This window comes from Coturnix japonica, chromosome 3, assembly GCF_001577835.2.
Source record: "Coturnix japonica isolate 7356 chromosome 3, Coturnix japonica 2.1, whole genome shotgun sequence".
Lineage (NCBI taxonomy): Eukaryota > Metazoa > Chordata > Aves > Galliformes > Phasianidae > Coturnix > Coturnix japonica.
This window is the reverse complement of record NC_029518.1, coordinates 3933246-3951134: the sequence shown is the minus strand read 5'-3', so window position 1 is coordinate 3951134 and position 17889 is coordinate 3933246. Positions and strand designations below refer to the sequence as shown.

At 40.9% G+C, this 17889-nt stretch overlaps 1 protein-coding gene across 7 annotated transcripts in view; it reads right to left on the bottom strand.

The window, feature by feature from the left end:
• CFAP61 (cilia and flagella associated protein 61) overlaps window positions 1-17889 on the bottom strand; it is a 94059-nt gene that overhangs the window by 34261 nt on the left and 41909 nt on the right. For all 7 annotated transcript variants that reach the window (XM_032443826.1, XM_032443823.1, XM_015856624.2 and 4 more), the window contains 3 exons: window positions 14747-14874; window positions 1839-1937; window positions 108-276 (listed from right to left, as the gene is read on the bottom strand). In XM_032443826.1, coding sequence (XP_032299717.1) covers window positions 108-276; window positions 1839-1937; window positions 14747-14874 — 396 coding nt within the window. The remainder of the gene's footprint in view (window positions 1-107; window positions 277-1838; window positions 1938-14746; window positions 14875-17889) is intronic.

Sequence of the window (17889 nt, the reverse complement as noted above, 5' to 3'; positions counted from 1 at the left end):
ATACAACAGCTAAGGCGTATTCTACTCTTTTGCTAATATCAGAAACCCCAGTTACTGTTTTTTATATATATATTTATATCGTTTTTTCACTATGCACACAACCTCACCTGATAGTTCAGTCCTGTGCAGAGAACAAGGTAGTCATACGGTACTCTTCTCTCCTTGGAAACAACCACATATTTGGCAGAGCGATTTATGCCAGTCATTTTACCAACCACAACGTTAACCCAGGAACAAAGTGACATCTGTGCATAATCTTCATCATTAAAACAGTGGCTGTGAAGAAAGAATATCTGTAAGTGACATTTCAGCAGCTGACAGCAGGCATTAATTAGACATCTGGTGAGTTAGCCAAAGTCCCCCAGTGGTTCAAGTCTGTTCTCTTGCTGTGAGTTTACTGCAGCCTATAGTAAAAGATTAGTCATTATGAAATACTCAGTTACAAATTGACAAGTTTTTGCTAAAACCAAATAATCCCTCCCAGTGCTGGGCCATATAACCACGTAATTTAAAAATGAAGTCAGGAAAAAGAAAGAAAAAAAGCCTGACTCTGCTTTTTACTGGCAGGTTGATGCAGGGAGGAGACTTTTGCACCTGCAAAGTCAATGTTTTATCGGTCTAATATTTTTTTGTCTGACACAAGATTCCTTTTTACTACTTTATGTGACTGAATTGCTCTGCAAAATTAAGTGAATGTTAAGAGAAGCAAAGGAGAAAGTATCATATTGGCTATCCAAAAGGAAAGAAAATTAGTAGGCATAGGAGAGAAAGAGAGAGAGAAATAGTGCAGGTGTGAAACATAGGAATCTTCACTAAGAGAGCTCTGGAAAGAGGAACAGCACCACCAATGTGTTTTGCTACTAGTACTGGGATATACATTCTAACACACCAGAGCTGACTGCTACACATTAATTACTGTTAATGAGTTCCCAAAACTAGAGGATGACAACAATAATAAATAAGAAAGAAAAAAAGGTGTTGTTCTGGCCTGAAGAATTTTCCAACTGAATGTTTGGGCTTTTTAAGGTGCTCTTCATCCTCTGTACTCATAAATACCAGAGGGAAATAAAGAACGGAAGACACCCACTGTCAATTCTAAACTGTAATCATGCAGAAATCTATAAATAAAATGGACATCAAGGAGAGATTAGGGTTTTCAAAAGCACCTTTATAATTGAGGTGCACAGCTCCCGGGAGACTGACACTCCAAAATCACAGGGATGCTTTCAAAAGCCATACCCTGCAGAGTTCCATTTTCACTCTTAATCTGCTTTCAGATTTTAACAGCTAATTCTGGCGAGGCAGCCACAAAACAGCAACTTTCCATCAGGGTGGATATTTTGTTATTACAAGTCCTTTCTTACAGTACGCTTAGGAAAAAGTGCACGTGCTTTTGTGTGAGGATAGAACCCCTTCGTTTCCTACACCTGTACTTAAAAACACCCCTTTCTACAATAGAAAAATGAATTCCCTAACTATTTATCAAAAAATTCCCTGATAGGGCAAAATTCAGAATATGGTAAGGCAGTTTTAAACAGGTCAACATTGCACTATTTTCAGGTCTTTGTAGGCATTTCTGGTTTAAGGTTCAGCAAATAGACAGTTGTTCTGTCCTTTAAAGAGCTGGCTCTTCAAGGCATTACTGAAGTTACCACTTATCTAATACTCTGTGTCACCTCTGTAGCAATACTGAACTCCTTTACAGGCCATATGGGCAGACTGGATTATTTTGAGACTGTGTGAATGTGTTTCTAGGAAAAAAATAAAAAAATAAAAAATGGACCAGTTCATAGAAAATTAAGTTGAAGTTATTGAAGTCTTTATATATTAAATCAAACCTGTTAATTAAAAATCTTCTATGCTTGGATCCTTGTAGGTCTCTTCCTGGAAGGCCATGAGTTGAAATCAAGGTCAGGTTGTTGAATTTCAGGCGAGGACTGTGGAAAGAAAGCCAAAATGCCATAGTAAAACCAGCATGAGTTTGCTGAGGGTTCTGTTTGGTATAGCTGTAACATGAGTGCACTTTAACATACAGCAGTGCTGACAGATAACTGATTCTCCCCATCCTTTCTTGTGGCTTTATTTGAGGTGTAGCACAAGGCTGTCTCAATCCTGACACATGTTTAAATTCTTTCATGTAACTAACAAACTCTTTCCTAAGACCTTATGCATGACTAAGCTTCCCTGACTACAACAGTTACTGCAAGACCACCAAGTCTTTGCTCAAATGCCAGAATATTCCAGAAAAATATTCCATATGTGTTCCAGAAACAAAACATACCAGATTTACTCAAATCATGTCCCTCCTTGCACATGTTTTGTTAGGAAACAAGCAGGAAAAGCCTTGTCAGCAAGTACAGTGTTAACCATGCTGTGGTGCTCAGTGTCTGATGCTGTGCCACAAAGCTTCAGAGAAGAGACTGTGATTCTGTGATGCTATTGAAGTGTCCTCAGTGGTCCCATATGATGCAGAAACAACATTTTTGAGTCACAGAATCATTATGGTTGGAAAAGAGCACTAAGATCATCCAGTCCAACCCCAGCCCACCCCACCGTGCCCACTGCCCCCGTCCCTCAGTGCCACATCCCCACGGCTCTGGGACACCTCCATGGACGGTGACCCCATTGCTCCCTGGGCAGCTGTGCTACTGCCTCATCAGCCTCACTTCTGTTGAGCACCCAAAGTTTCAGATACAGTTGAATGCCACTCTAAGATAACTGGGCTGTTCGTTACTACTTGCAGAGTTCTGTCCCTCCTCATCAGCTTTACTGTCTCATACAGGACAAGAATAGGGCCCTTGCCATTCCCATTTTCCTCTGCTTTCCCTCTAAATGCTCCTGCTCAGAAAGTCTCTTCATCTCATGCCTGAACCCAAGGAAAACAGGCAATGGGTAAACTAAACTTTCAATAAAGAAAAATGAAATCAATTGCTGGTGGGTATCACTAATTCCAAACATTCTGCTTAATAGGACTGCATTAAAGAACATGCTTTGGAACCCCGCAGAAGGACAGTCAAGCAGCACTTAAAGAAACAATAAAAGTCATGATGAAAACCTGCAGTCACTCAGATATCTGGTAAGAAACTCAGCGCCGTGACCATTTTTATGCCATTTCTTGAGAACGTGCTATGAGACATTAATCCTTTAGGAGGATATAGGAAGTAACTTCTCTACACAGGCCAGGTACAAAATGTTTTGCCATTTTGCTAAGGTTCACACATCTTTGGGCAGAAAAACTGGAATTTCCACCATAGTTTCATTAGCAGCAGAGGGTGGGGGGTGGGAGCAGGACTGACAGTATGTTGAACTAAATGTGATCTGACATTTAAACACAAATAAATATTATGAGTGATTAAGCCTTCTAATCTTCAAGGCTTTGTGTAAGTTAAGTATGGATTGATGCAAATGGTACAAAGGAATCAGAATGTTTTTTATCAACCGGTGTTAATTTGTTATTCATACACTTAAAAAATATACTCAAACAAAGTTAAAGGTCATACTTAAACCAAGGAATTTTGAGGTTATGGCTGCCACTCTCAAAATGCATATTAATAGTTTAATTCTGGATTATGGATTATCTATGGTAAATCTCCATGCATACTCAGGACAAGTGCAATGTAATAAATAACCTTAATGTAACAGAGTGCATATATTTATACAGATTATGGGCCTGATTCTCGTTTAAATTAAGGTCACTCTGCACAGGAGGGTGTAAATAGAATTTACTCTTCATTTATGGCCACCTTATGTTGGCTGTGTGATACAAAGTGGTCTTAATGTAAACAGAAGTTTACATTGAGCTGAATTTAAGGTGTGCAGCATGCCATGTGCACTCATGGAACACTTCTGGTTGGTTGCAAATGCTAGCAATTGCAGTACACTGTACACACTGAAATACTGTGACTGCTTGGTATTTAGTTTACATGCAATCATGAGCAAAAGGGCCACAACAGTGCACAAGCATCCCACACATTCTTCAGTCACTGAAGGTTCTTTCCAGCTCAGAGTTGAAACTGTTTCTCTATATACTGCATGCCCTCTTGCCAATAGGTCTCCAAATCCTCCTGCTACAATAACATTAAATTATGTTAACAGTATTTGGGATGAAAACGTTGCAAGCAAGCATCAGAAAAATGGTAGAATAAAAGGTTCCTGGCAACAATAACGTACCTCTTTTGCATGACTGCACTATGATGCACTTTATTGATCTGATCACATACTATTTTCTTCTCCAGAAGCTCTGCTTTTATCTATTCCATATGCAGTCATCCATTATTTCCACAGTCATATGGTGTTAGGTCAGTTCTTCCCCATCAAGGGTGAGGCTTTAATTTTGAGCTTTCACTCTGTATAATTTACTATTTACTGCTATCGTGCTGCTCCCACAGCATTCCCATATGCCCCAAAAATTAATGAATGGGAAAGTAGAACTAAATCCTGTAGGCATCAAAATGTTGATTAGCAACTCTTTAGAATACTGTGATGAGTAATATCTTTGATTCCTCATTTATACTGAAAGAAAATCAAGACACAAGGAAAACTGGATTAAAGCTATCAGGATATATTAGGATTTTAAACTGGTATACAAGCATATAAATGTGAGCCTGAAAAACACAGGCAAGCTGTAGGTGCTTAGCCATGGTTATTACTGGCACAGAGAGGGGATGTAACAGTGCTGAGCATTTTGTCAGTGTCTGTTGGGCACCTTATCACACTCCACATCAACCACCACTTTTCTCCACATAGCACTATTATTTCTAGGCCAACAGAAGGATGGTTTACTTATGATGGCTGTCAGTACCCTACTGCTGCCTAAAAGCTCTTAACAATATGAAAGCAACATAGGACCTATGAAATGGGTAATGCCTATAAAGAAAAATGTCTTATACGCCTCTAACTTAGATATTGATATGAAGTATGGTAAAAGCACATGTTCCCATTTGGTGAAAAAGTTTTCAAGAGCAGAGCCTGAGCCAATGCAACATTAAACAACTGCACCTGCATTTTCGAAGTAAGCAGTTCCAGCAGGGATTCATGTTGCTGTGGATACAAAGGGAAGAACAGCTCAAAGATACTGGTAAAGCAGGGAGGGATTAGAGTATCTAGGGAAATAAGTAAAAGGTATTGAGTTTCATTGCACTGTTCTAGAGGACGGCTACAAAAGCAAGTCTAAACACCCTGGTCCTTGAAATAAAATTGCACTGCCAATTGATTGTGAGCACAACCAAAGAGAGAAACAAACAGCAAGTTTTATACTAAATTTATACATGTATCATTTCTATATGTATCTGCTAGCATTTGCAAACGGGTTCCAATATTCCTGCCTAGTTTTTCTCCAACTTTTTGCCTGCTGGGTTTTCTTTTATTTTGAGCGTGTGGTGCAACAGCAAAGGTTTAAGTGGTTAAAAACTGCCTGAACAAATTGTGTAATTAACTGTTTTCATTAACCTCCTCATTATCACAAATAATCAGTCATAATTATGCTACGACCTCAACTTTCCTGCAGCAGAGAACTCCATAGTGCACCCGTAAACGACTCTAAAAATAACAAACAATCATCTGTTTTCAGAACTACGAATCATTATGTTGAGAAATTCTTGCATGAGCAGAACTTTGAATCAGAGAAGTTTTGCTCTGCAACCAGAAATGAGCCATTCGAATTTTAAGGGAAAGGAGGAAACCCCGAATTGGAGGTGATGCTAAAACCCGAAGGCAATACTTCATATTCAGGGCTCAGAAACTCACAGCGCCCAGCTAAGTGTCTCACTCTAGAAGGCAGGTATTGGCAGTACCTTATGTGTTTCCACACTGCTTTCTCAGGCAGAACTAAAGCAGTCTCTCCATTTCTACTCTCACTCTTTAGGCACCTACATTTAACTCAGACAAGCAAGAATCAGCACAAAATCAACGAGGAAGATACATGAAAATAACATGGCAGAGGAGTTTCCCTTTATGGTGGGTGCTACATGATGCCATCCTACCATTATGAAGGCTCTGTAGCTGATACCACACTTCGTGGTTGTTCAGCTTTTAGTGAGAAGGTCAGTAACAGAAGCAGAAAGGGGTTAGTGTTTGCAGCAACATCCACCAAAAGCCTCTGTTTTCAAGAACCAATTACAAACCTCAGAAGGTGGTTTTAGCTTAACTGCTGCCCAACAGATGTCCATCTAGAAGTTATCCCTCTTTAATTACAAGTAAACAAAGATAAGCCAGTTCTCCTTTGGATCAGCCCTAGGAAAAAGTGTTAAGATTGTGAATGAATTTGCTGAATGAAAGAAGGGTCCTTGTTGGGACACCTTTCAATGCAACAGTCCAGAAAGTGGCTGTCCACGTTTTTTGTTTCCCCATAAGCTGTGCTTGTCTTCCTCCAGTACCAGTGGCAGACATGCCAAGAAGAGCACTGGTAAAAATAAAGCAGTGGATCCCACTGCCATTAGCTCACATTAAACGTAATCAACTCTTTTGAACAGGGGGAAAGATAAGTCAGTTGATTGCTTCAGTAGGAAAATCCCCAACTTTTCCTTCCCAGAACAGGACTGTTTTTCCTTTGACCCATGAGCACCGTTCTTCAGTGACACCATAAGCACTTCTCCCTCCCCAGCTGGCTGCTTTTTCTCATCAGGTCTCTCTGTGCTGGCCTTCTTCCTAGACAATACGGTTAAAAACACACCCAACTCTGCTGCATTTCACTTCTTTGATTAATTCCTCATTTTTAGGTATCTCTAAATCCTCTTGATTTCTCCCTGAATGTTACCAAACGTGCCTTTTTCCACTTTCTTCTTTCAAACTCCCATCCATACCGTAACTCAAATACCAAAGCAACCCAGCCACCCTTTTCCTGTCCCTGCTTTTATCTTCCTAACCACCTCTCACCTCTCCAGCAGTGTTTTTGCTTTCCTCACCTGCGTCAGCTCAGCTTTTCCTATTCTCTTTTGCACCAATCTTCTCTAGCGACTGTGGCTCTCAACTGTAATTCAGTTGAGTCTTTTTCCTTTTGTTAGACTAATTCTTTTCTGTCCTTTGCTTCTCAACCCAGACTGACCCTTGCAATTTTACTGCTGAGCTCTGCTCCATCCTTTAACCACTTCTCTCACTGACAGCATCTTACCAGCACTTGCAAAGAGTACACCAGGCTTGGAATATGCATGCCAATTAAAACACGTAACATTCAACACTGAGTGGTGGGCACTTGATTACTAATATATTTACTGCACAAATTGCGTTTCTACAGCAAGTACAAGCTAAATGAAGCCCTCTAGAAAACTATATCTTTCACACAAAAAAAACATGTGTTACCATGATGTTGTTTATTAAATAAAAGATGGCAAAGCCCCAATACTATGAATTGTTATATGGCAGAACAGAAGAATCTGAAGAGCTCTTTTATCGTCCCATATAAGATGCAAACCTGAATCAGACACGTGCATATACCTATACAGGAACTACCTCAGCTATAAAGTTTACATGATTAGCACCATAATCCCCATTTCACGCTGGTTTTGAATTTGGCCGAATACAAGCACTATGAACCATTACATCTGCTGGAGAATTACCTAAATAAAAATTCAATTTTCATTCCTCAAATGTTTCAGCATTTCATCCTGTTCAAAGCATATAACAAGGCAATTATCTTTCTAGACAGAAGATGATGGATATCCACTGATGGCGCTGGTACTTACAATCTCTAGTTATTTAAATATATCCAGGAGAAATATCAACACTTTTGTCCACAAAAATACCACAAAATGGGATGCAAAACTATGGTAGGTCTAAGGTGCTGCTGTTCTTCTATTCCTGTATGAATTCCAACTCATTAATAGAACATTTTTAATATTACTGGACGATAATTAAAGTAAAAATGAAATTGTTTTTAATTGCGTAGCTTGTACTTATCTCCCATGTTTCTCCATTGCCAAGGTGATTAAAAATTTAACTCAATGATATCGCTATGTGCAGATTTGGCAATGCTGCCTTCACCTACAAAAGCTGCTCTAAAAGTAATGCCTCCCATTTTAATGGTGGCGACTATGTTGCAAAGTGGCATTTTGTAGCTGAGAATTTGTTCTATCATTTGTTGTTATTGTGCTCTTTGTATCTCGCCATAGCTTTCATGGAAATAAATACAAGGCATTACTTTTGGAGCGACCTATGTAGTTGAAAAAGCATGCACAAGTATTTCAAAAGAGTGATGCTCTTTGAATTTGATGGGCTTGAAATCTGCACCAATGTTTCTTCTCTTGGCAGCAAGAAGAAACACAAAAAGCACCGCATCTAGTTGACAGAAAGCTGGCAGCGTGGGAAGGATTGGGACACAAATTTCCTGGTCTCCAACATCTGCATGTAGCAACTGTGGACCTGGGGCCCTGCAGCACCTCCAGGCCTCCTGGCAGCCTGGTGAGCACAGCTGCCTCTCTGAGATGGCAGCCCCAGCAAAACCAGCTCAGAGAGACACAGCTGTGGATTGCCCATCTCTAGCAGCACGGCATGATGCTTCTCCAGCAGGTCCTTCCCAAATGACCCGTGCCCTGCAGCACACATCAATCCAAAACTGTGTTCAGTTAATGTAGATATGTTACCAGCTCCCAGGAAAACAAACAGCACAGTGAGATGTGCTACAATTCACACAGAAACAGCGCAGTGCTTGGGGAATGGAAGTGAACAAGCTACAGCTCTGCAGAGCTCCATCTAATGTAACCAGTCCCCCACCAGTTCTACAGAATCATTAAGGTTGGATAAGAACATATCCCAACCCCAGCCCACCCCACTGTGCCCACTGCCCACGTCCCTCAGTGCCACATCCCCACAGCTCTGGGACACCTCCATGGACGGTGACCCCACCACTCCTGTGCAGCTGTGCCACTGCATCACCGCTCTGTGGCAGAAGGAATTGTTCCTAACAGCCAACATGAAGGTTTGGGTAGTTCAACCTCTGCAACAACCCTGGGAAACAAACTTGAAAACCATGAAAAATAATACGAGCAGAACAGAAAGTACCTCATCTCCATCAACAGCAAATAGCTGAGAAATGTAAATGCGGTGTTTGCACTTGCAAGGCTTCTTTATTTGCTTTGAGTGCACTGATGAGAGGGCTGCCAGAGCTGCTCCAGGTAGTCAGGTTACCGGGCTCTACACAGAGCTGGTGACACAGCCACTCACGTCACACTCAGTCACCAGGCAGGGCCCAGTAAATAGAACTGCATGAAAATTCTTCTGGCTCACAGCAATTTTTGAAGCATCCCTTTTATCAGAAACCCACCATTCCCAAGATCAGTTTTAATATACAAAGTGAAGTTATGAATATTCACATAGGAACCTTAACAAAATGAAATCTGCAAATATTGTCTCTAAAACAAGAATATAAAATGCAAAATAATGAAATATCGATCCTATTCAAGCACTACTGCTTGGCAGAAGCATGTCAAATAGATGTTATGAAACGGACCCATATCCTCTCCACTAGTTTTTGTATCAGTCACCGACCGCTCGCTGTGATGCTGCCTGCCCAACAAGGCAAGATATGACCCATTGGATTCATCTCTGCCCCAACTTGATCTCTATTCACCAGAGATGATGAAAGGCAGCAACATCTGAAGGATGTGGGGCCAGTGACACCGAACACATGGTCGACTGCAACACTGTTCAGTGTTTGCCTTGGTATGAAAAAACAGCAGTCAAAAGGAAGCCCATGTATATCAATTCATGTGGCAAAGATAGATAGTATGAAACAATGAAGATCACTAAACCATTCATTCCATGTTAGCTCTGTGATCAGCAAGTAAGCACTAACTATTTAATTAGTCAACTAATTAGTGACAGGCAACATGGAAGGCTTCAGATGTTCTCAGACAAATGCAAAGATAAAAAGCCTAATTAAACAGCAAGCATTATGCTAACTATTGCCAAGCAGGACAGATGTGCAGGATATTGTATAATACTGCGCTGCCAGATAACGGCAGTTGTAGCTGTTCTGTCAGGAACTGTGCTTTAAAAACCATCTCCATGCTAATCTGAGATAAACCCCGCGGATCGACTGCTTTAGGTTCTAACTTTGCTCAAAGAGAAAAACTCAGGGCTTTGACAAAACATGCCGTAACACATTCGCTTTCTAAGGCGATGACCACTTTTAATGCATCCAGATTGAAAGAGAAATGCTTCACATTTTCATACAAAGTCCTGTGGTCTGAGCTGCCATTCGTTTATTGCTGTTTTGTGTAATACATTATGTATATTTGCGATGTCCTTGGAGAGTAAGCCATTGTTTACACCAGAGGTTGGATTAAGAAGGTTTTCAAAATCACGGATTAAAAAGGGTTTTCCCTATAATCACAAGACAATAACGCTTTCCACAGCTATATGCAAAGAGGTGGATAAAAAGCTAATTGGTTCACTGCACCGGAGCCAATGACAAGATAGTTCTGCGAGCAAGATTTTGGCGTCCTTGCAGCCCAACTTCAATCACCTGCTGCCAGAGAGCACTAGTTAGCACGCTGCTCTGGGAATCCTGCACCAGAATTAGCTACAAATGCTGTTTTTGGAACTTTTTAAAGTGTCTCAGTACTCGGGAGTAGGGAAAGATTAAAATGTTGTGCTGTAGCCGACATAGCTCAGAACCAACATGTATGCAATGTGTGGTTTAACTGAGATCTGTTCAGCTTGGTACTTCAGATTCAGGCTGTTGGCAGTGTTTGACATCAGCTATTTCACTGTATTTGCTATTTGTCCTGCTGAAGCTCACCTCCAAGAACTGGTCTTCTCAGAATCCTGACTGGAACCCACTTCCCATTCTTACACGCTCAGGTACTGGCATTCTGTATTCACAGAAACAGACTTTACAGTTCTAAATCATTTTCAAATGCAATTTTCATTTAATATTTGCAAGCTGAACATTCGAGACAGCTTTCTCACTTATAAGTTAAGGATACGTACAGCTGATCTGCATGGGAACAACAAAAATGTAACTGTAAAAACTTCCATCAATCTTAAATCAGACTCCCTTTAAGGGTCATTATTCATGGTAAAATGTCAGCACTACTGACTCAGCATGGCAAACTTGAGCAAAGGCCACGTTTTTACTTCAATGTCTCATTAAAAATATTCTTGCTATAAATATATAGTTTTTTTTAAAGCTCAAGTCACTCAAGGGAAACTAAAAAGAAGAAAGCCTTGCGTTTTCAGCCTAGCCCTCCTTTGGATTCACTCCAGGGCTCAACTGCCTTTCTCTCCACATCCACAACAAAGGAGAGGCAGCAACAACAGTTTGGAGGGCAGGGAACAATAGAAGCAAACAGAGACTCTGTGCTGCTGGGCTGAACTGCTTTCTCACAATGGGAATATTCCTTCAGTTGCTGCTTTGCTTTTAGGACTGGCCAGCACTCTGCATTTACACTGCTTTCACAAATGGTTGGATGGTGCAGCAATCTGTGCGAGCTTTGTCTTAGTGCTGAAGAGTGACCTAAGTCCTGGCTTTGTTCAAGGGGAAGTATATAATTGCACTGCCCAGGAGGAGCCTCATGCAGGAATTGTGGGAATTACAATTCCTTGCCTGCTTGCCACGCTCCTGCGGGGAAGTTAATTACTGCAGCAATTTATGATGCAACGTGCTGCCCTCCTCCTAGCGCCTCAGATCCGCTGCCCGGTGTGCTGCAGATCCTCATGTGCCCGCCAGCTGCAGCAGAGGTGCAGCCCGAGCTCATGGCCACCTGCACTTCCTGGCAGCCAGCCGTGCATGAGATGGGCAAACTCAGGGCTGCGGAACTGCCTGGTGTTCCTCCTGCACTTGGCCATCCCTAGAATATAAAATTCTGCCAAATGCATCCTAAAGAAAAGCAGCACTGTAGCTTATAGCATGTCTGAATGCGATTACACTCATGAAAAAAGGAATCAGCAGGAGATATTTATTTGAATGGTGACACATGACTAATGAGCTCACCTTCACTGACCTAGCATTATATTAAGCACAACGGAGGCAATTCTCCAGGGCTCAGGGTACCCCAAGCACTAGAAAGAATCCTCCCCTAGTAGATGGTTATTCCGTACACTCACTGGCAGCATTTTTGCTCTGCCTTTTGAAACAACCACACTGATTTGGCCATGCCAGCACTCTAACCTTGATGGTCTCAGTGGTCTTTTCCAGTCTTAATGATTCTATGACCACTGCAAGGATCTAGTTCAACAAACTCTCAATGCAAACTAAGGAGCCAGAGGGACTGCAGCAGCGTTTGGTAAAACAGCAGTTCACAGCACACTCTGCTTCACTACAGCTGGGTTTATAAAGTTCTTTCTCTGCCCTGCTAGAGCAGCCTGGTGCCCACAGGCAGACTGGCCATGAGCTACGGTGCTGCTGGCACAGAACAATGGGACCAGGGCAGCTGCCTGCACAGCTCCAGGGAGAAGACAGTTCTTATTGTTATTTCTCTGTCCATTGAAAAATCTATATTTATTCAGTCCCAAACAGGTTGAAAACACTTGTAAAATCTAGTCCTAATAATTGTTAGGTAGGTAAGTGAATTACATTTGTGCGTTTCCATGGTGACTGATAATGTAAAATAATTAAGTATGAAGAATAATGAGGAGAAAACCACTTCCTCTTTTTAAGGATTAGGGGCTTACAAATTGATTCAATCTAACTATTTTTAGTGCATGTAACCTTTGCAAAGAGTATTAGAAAATTATGAGTAAATCAAACTGAATTGTATTAAAAGGTCTTCGCATCTATCAGGAGATTTTCTTTAACTGCTGCTGCTGAGAAAGTTAAAAAATATTTCTTAAACTTATACGTATGTTAATACAAATCCTGCGATGCTTTGACTAAGCGCTGCCTGCTTTTTGCCTTCTCAGAGTAATACTCAATTTCTCATAAGCGGGAGCACTCCGGTTGCGCAGTGCAGAAGATGAGTGCTCTCTGGTGTACAAGAAGGACATGTTCTGCACAAACTCTTACTTAGAACACAGCTCAAATAAAACTTCTGGCTGAGGTGTATCAGAGGTGGGGAGGATTCCCCCACAGCACTCATTCTACCTGTGTGTCCTGTTCACTACAGGAAGAGAGCTTCTGGCTAAGGGGGACAGGTTTGGTTGGTTCACATGCTTTGAAATACTTTCAGACATTTCTACTATGTATTTGAGTCTAGCTTAATGTTCTAGCTTCTCTTGGAAAAGACACTACAGGACAGACACTAATAGGAGAGAGAATGTTAATAAAGCCAAGTCCTCTACACTCATCCTATATCATTATGGAGGAAACATTCTCCATATACGAGTTGACAGAGTGCAACAGATGAAGGACAATTATTCCATTTTAGAGCTACTCTAATGACGTTGACCTTCTCAAGAGGAATTTGAGCAATTGAGTAAGAACTGCATTCTTGCACATGCAGACCAACCTTCTGAGAGCCCCAGACAGAGGGGTAAGTGGTGAGATAGCAGAGAGGGTTTCTCCTTCCTAACTATGGAACAGATGTTACTCACCAGTTTATCTCTGGTTAGAGAATGGAAGGTATAAAGCAGCTGCATACTTTTATTCCCCTTCAAAACCAGTTTATACAGTTTATTTACTCCAGTTGGGATAACTCGAGGTACACAGAACAATTTAATTGACAGTTTTACTGCTAAGAAGTTCTGTAATGTTGGCATTCAGCCTATCCTCTTGGTGGGTCACTGGGTAGGTTTGTGACTGCTGGAGAGGCCTCTCCTAGCCCCCTTCCCACACTCACTCTACAATAAAAATGGCAAAGGAGCCAGAAACAGCAATGCTGTGGTTCCTAAGCATTCCCGTATATTAATAATTAATATCAGAAGCAGAAGGATGCTGCTTCTCTTTTCTCCTAAAGGCAGCACAGAGAAATGACAACTCCAGAAGCTTACGTGTTTCTGCACAGCCCTGGAAACAGTGCCACAAAGAGGCAGAAGAATGGAGGAATTCAGACAGTGATCTGTGATTCTAATAGGCAAAACTAGCTTTAAAGATCAGTAGTGCTTTGCAGACCATACAAAGGGCTATGGACTTAATGTTTACCTACATATTTACCTACCTCCTGACTCTGACTATTGTCCTTATATGTAGGAACAATGGTCAAAGACAAGAGCCTGGAGAAGAGGAGGCTCAGGGGAGACCTTATAGCTCTCTATAACTTCCTGAAGGGAGGTTGTAGTGAGCTGGGGGTTGGCCTCTTCTCTTGTGTAATCGGTGATAGAACTAGAAGGAATGGTTTTAAGCTGCGCCAGGGGAGACTCAGGCTGGACATTAGGAAGTATTACTTCTTGGAAAGGGTGGTCAGGCATTGGAATGCACTGCCCAGGGAGGTGGTGGAGTCACTGACCATGGGAGTGTTCAAGAAACGTTTGGATGTTGTGTTGAGGAATATGATCTAGCTGGGAAGTATTGGTAATGGTTGGACTAGATGATCTTCTAGGTCTTTTTCAACCTTGATAATTCTGTGATTCTGTGATTCTGTGTATATTGGAATTCTCATTTTCTCCTGGCCTTCATTTTGAGGATCTACAAGGAACCTTGACAGCACTTTTGAAAACCAGAGCCTTTTAGGAGTCTTCCTACATCTGCAAATTAGACACTCATTAAAACATTTTAATGCTTAATACTTGTGTATGGACTGAAAACATGCCTTTTTTTTTATTATCTCTTACACTAAAGAAAGAGTCTGAGATGATTTTTACATGGAGGAAGCAAATGCCTTCAAATAAAGGTAATGTATTTTCTCAGTAAAAAAAAATCAAGTAAAAACCTTACCAAAAAACAAGTGTTTCCAGAAATGAGATTCCAACATCCGATGCACCAACCACCACAATTCTACTGTTGACAGACACTTTAGATACCATGATCAGCTTCCGATTTATGTGGTTCAAAGAATACTTTGGCTGAAATAAACAGATATATTAATTAATTGAATGAGTGAATAAATGAAGTTCAAGGTGACATAAATACACATGAAAAATAACTGGAAAGGGCTGCTAAGAAACATCACACTATCAGCAATGCATTACCTTGCGTTCATGCAAAACTTATTACAGGTCACTGACACGACTAACTTTATGATTTTTCCATGCACACAAGTTAACATGAAGACAAAGGATACCAAAATGGTGAAATATATGCATGCTTAATAATTCACAAAATAGTTAGCAGAGCTTAATGTTCTCGCTTCTCTTGAAAAAGACACTACAGGACAGACACTAATAGGAGAGAGAATGTTAATAAAGTCAAGTCCTTCAAACTCATCCTATACCGTTATGGAGAAAACATTCTCCATATATGAGCTGATGGAGTGCAACAGATGAAGAACAAGTATTTCATTTTAGAGCTTCACTAACAAAGTTGACCTTCTCAAGAGAAACTTGACATATTGAGAGCCCCAAACAATGTCATCAATGATGGAGACCTCCAGCTGGGATTTCAACAGTCCCACTACCAAAGCTGTGTACCACATGAGAGCACTTTCCCACACTTTAAGGAAGGATTAGGGGTCAATTACTTGCACGCTGTCATCACCACATAGCAAACAACTTTAAATGTGGCAAATGAATGTGTTTATTGGTCATGCAACTTCTTTTTTTTTTACAGCCAGATAAATGTTCTTCTGGCTGTAATTCTACACAGTGCAAGGATGACATCCAGTGGTAAGCGAGATTCATCTCGGGCTGGATGCCACTGAGAAAATTCCAGAAGATTTCTTCAAAAATATACCAACCTATGGTGGCTGCTTAAAGGAGAAGGCAAATGTGTGAGGCTCAGTTCTGTGCCCACAGCCCCACAACCACCAAGGAGCCCTCACCAGGAGCAGCTGTGGTGCTGCCCAGACTGTCAATAAATAGACATCTTCAGATTTCTGTAAACGAGTGGAACCATCCAATCCAACACCAGTAATTCTTAACCTGCTAAAACACCTCTTACAGCAAGATCTGCCAGTAAGAAGAGTATGATTGCAAATGAAACATTTCAGAAACTGGAAGAAACTTCTCTCTCTCACTGAATATTTATGTGAATGGGAAAGATTTTAGGAAATGGGAAGATGAAAACTATTACAGTCAGCCCACCACCTAAAAGTGCTGCTTAACATAGAGCTTGTACTCCTGCTTTCACAGCACACTAACTGGGTAAGCCCTACCTGCAGTATTTAACACAGGGATCTCACAGCGCCATAAGTATGTGCTGTGGTACTGAGCTTAAGGCCCTGCTGAGTTTATGTATTCAGACTCTTGGCTCTGGGAATTCTGCAGGCCGGAGCGATGAAAGGCTTTTCCTGCTCTATGCAGCATAGCAAATCTCTAAAAGCAAGCAGTGCCTTCTGGAGGAACAATTATTAGTGATGTTTTTTGCTAAAACGTGGCTTTTAACAAAACTAATAAGATGGTAATAAGAACACGAAGAGAATCTTCTTCTAATGCCTCTAATCAACCAAAATAACTAGACAGGAGCGTCAGTCGCTAATAGGATAAACTCAATAGTCCTTACAGCAATGCCAAGTTCAAACATCTCCTTCCACTGCAGTGCTTTTATTTTTTGCTTTTTAATGTACTCCAGCAAAGAAATATAAAGCAGTAATACCATTTTCTAGGGAAGAGTTGTATCTAATTTATGAAATGGCTTCTGTACCAATGGTACAAAGGCAGCATATGAGCAGAATATAAACTGTTTTTGTACACCACACAATGGCCCCAACACCAACAGCTGTCATGCTTCAGAAATCACCTTTCTAGCAGCTAAGTACACTAAATGGCCCCAGGGAGTAAGGAATTAGGTGGATTGGTCCCATAATACCACCTTATTTTAACAAAACGTCAGGACAAATGACTACATATGCTCCCCAGAGGAGTAATCAGACATCATAATTGATAGGTCAATAGCAAACTGTAACTTGTTTATTTTCTATCCAATTTATTAAATAGAACTGCAATCATTAACTAATGTAAGGCAAAAAAAAACCACCAAACAACCATTGCCATTGTTAGAATAGGTATACGTAGCTCAGTGAAAAACCCTTTCGTTGATTATCGAAATGAGGGTTTTTTAATTTCTTTTCCCCTGTTCTCTTCTCCTATCTACTAGCCTTTGCCACCGCACCACCTGTCACATTGCTTCCACCTGGGAGGGCAGAGGGCCCACCTACAGCTTCCATTCCAGCTGCTGACAGAGACAGCTTCTCTTGATTAAACCATGGGGGATATTTGTTGACGTGGACAGCTACTGCCATTCACTTGAAGGCCTCAGACTTCACCTCTATTAAAAATACTTCAATATTTCTCAGGATGCTCCACTGGCAACACAAATCCCACACATAAATCAAGTCTCACTCATCATTTCATAGCACAATATGCACAGCATTACAATTTAATGCACCCTTCTATACTAAGTAACCAGCTGGGGAAAAAATGAAATAACAGTTTGGTTTTAGCAAGCACATTTGAATGCACATTTTCCTTTTCACTTTCAACGCAGATGAGGGAATATCACAGATCCATTGGGCATGCCCAGATCCACCCACTTTGTTCACATACTGCCTGGGAATGTATTAATTGTGCATTTAATCACAACAAACATTGGTAGGACAAACAGCAACACAGAGTGTTTTCTAGCTCCTGTTAGATCTGTTTTTAAGCAACGGGCCCTGGATCTATAGGACTCTTTATATCTAAATGTATTTACTCCAATTGTTTCTAAAATAGGCCTGGTTTTGTATCAAAGTCTATATTTGTTTAAACAGAAATGATGAAAACTGGAAGAAAAACTATAAATCCCAAAATGAAAAATGAGGATTTTAGCTTTGAGAGAAAGAAGCAGTGGGATGTTCTGAATTGGGTATTGGTAAATGCAACCCAGTAAAGCATTCAAAGTGTGTCAAGGAGAGCAGTTACAGTCATCCCTGTAGCTGGTCA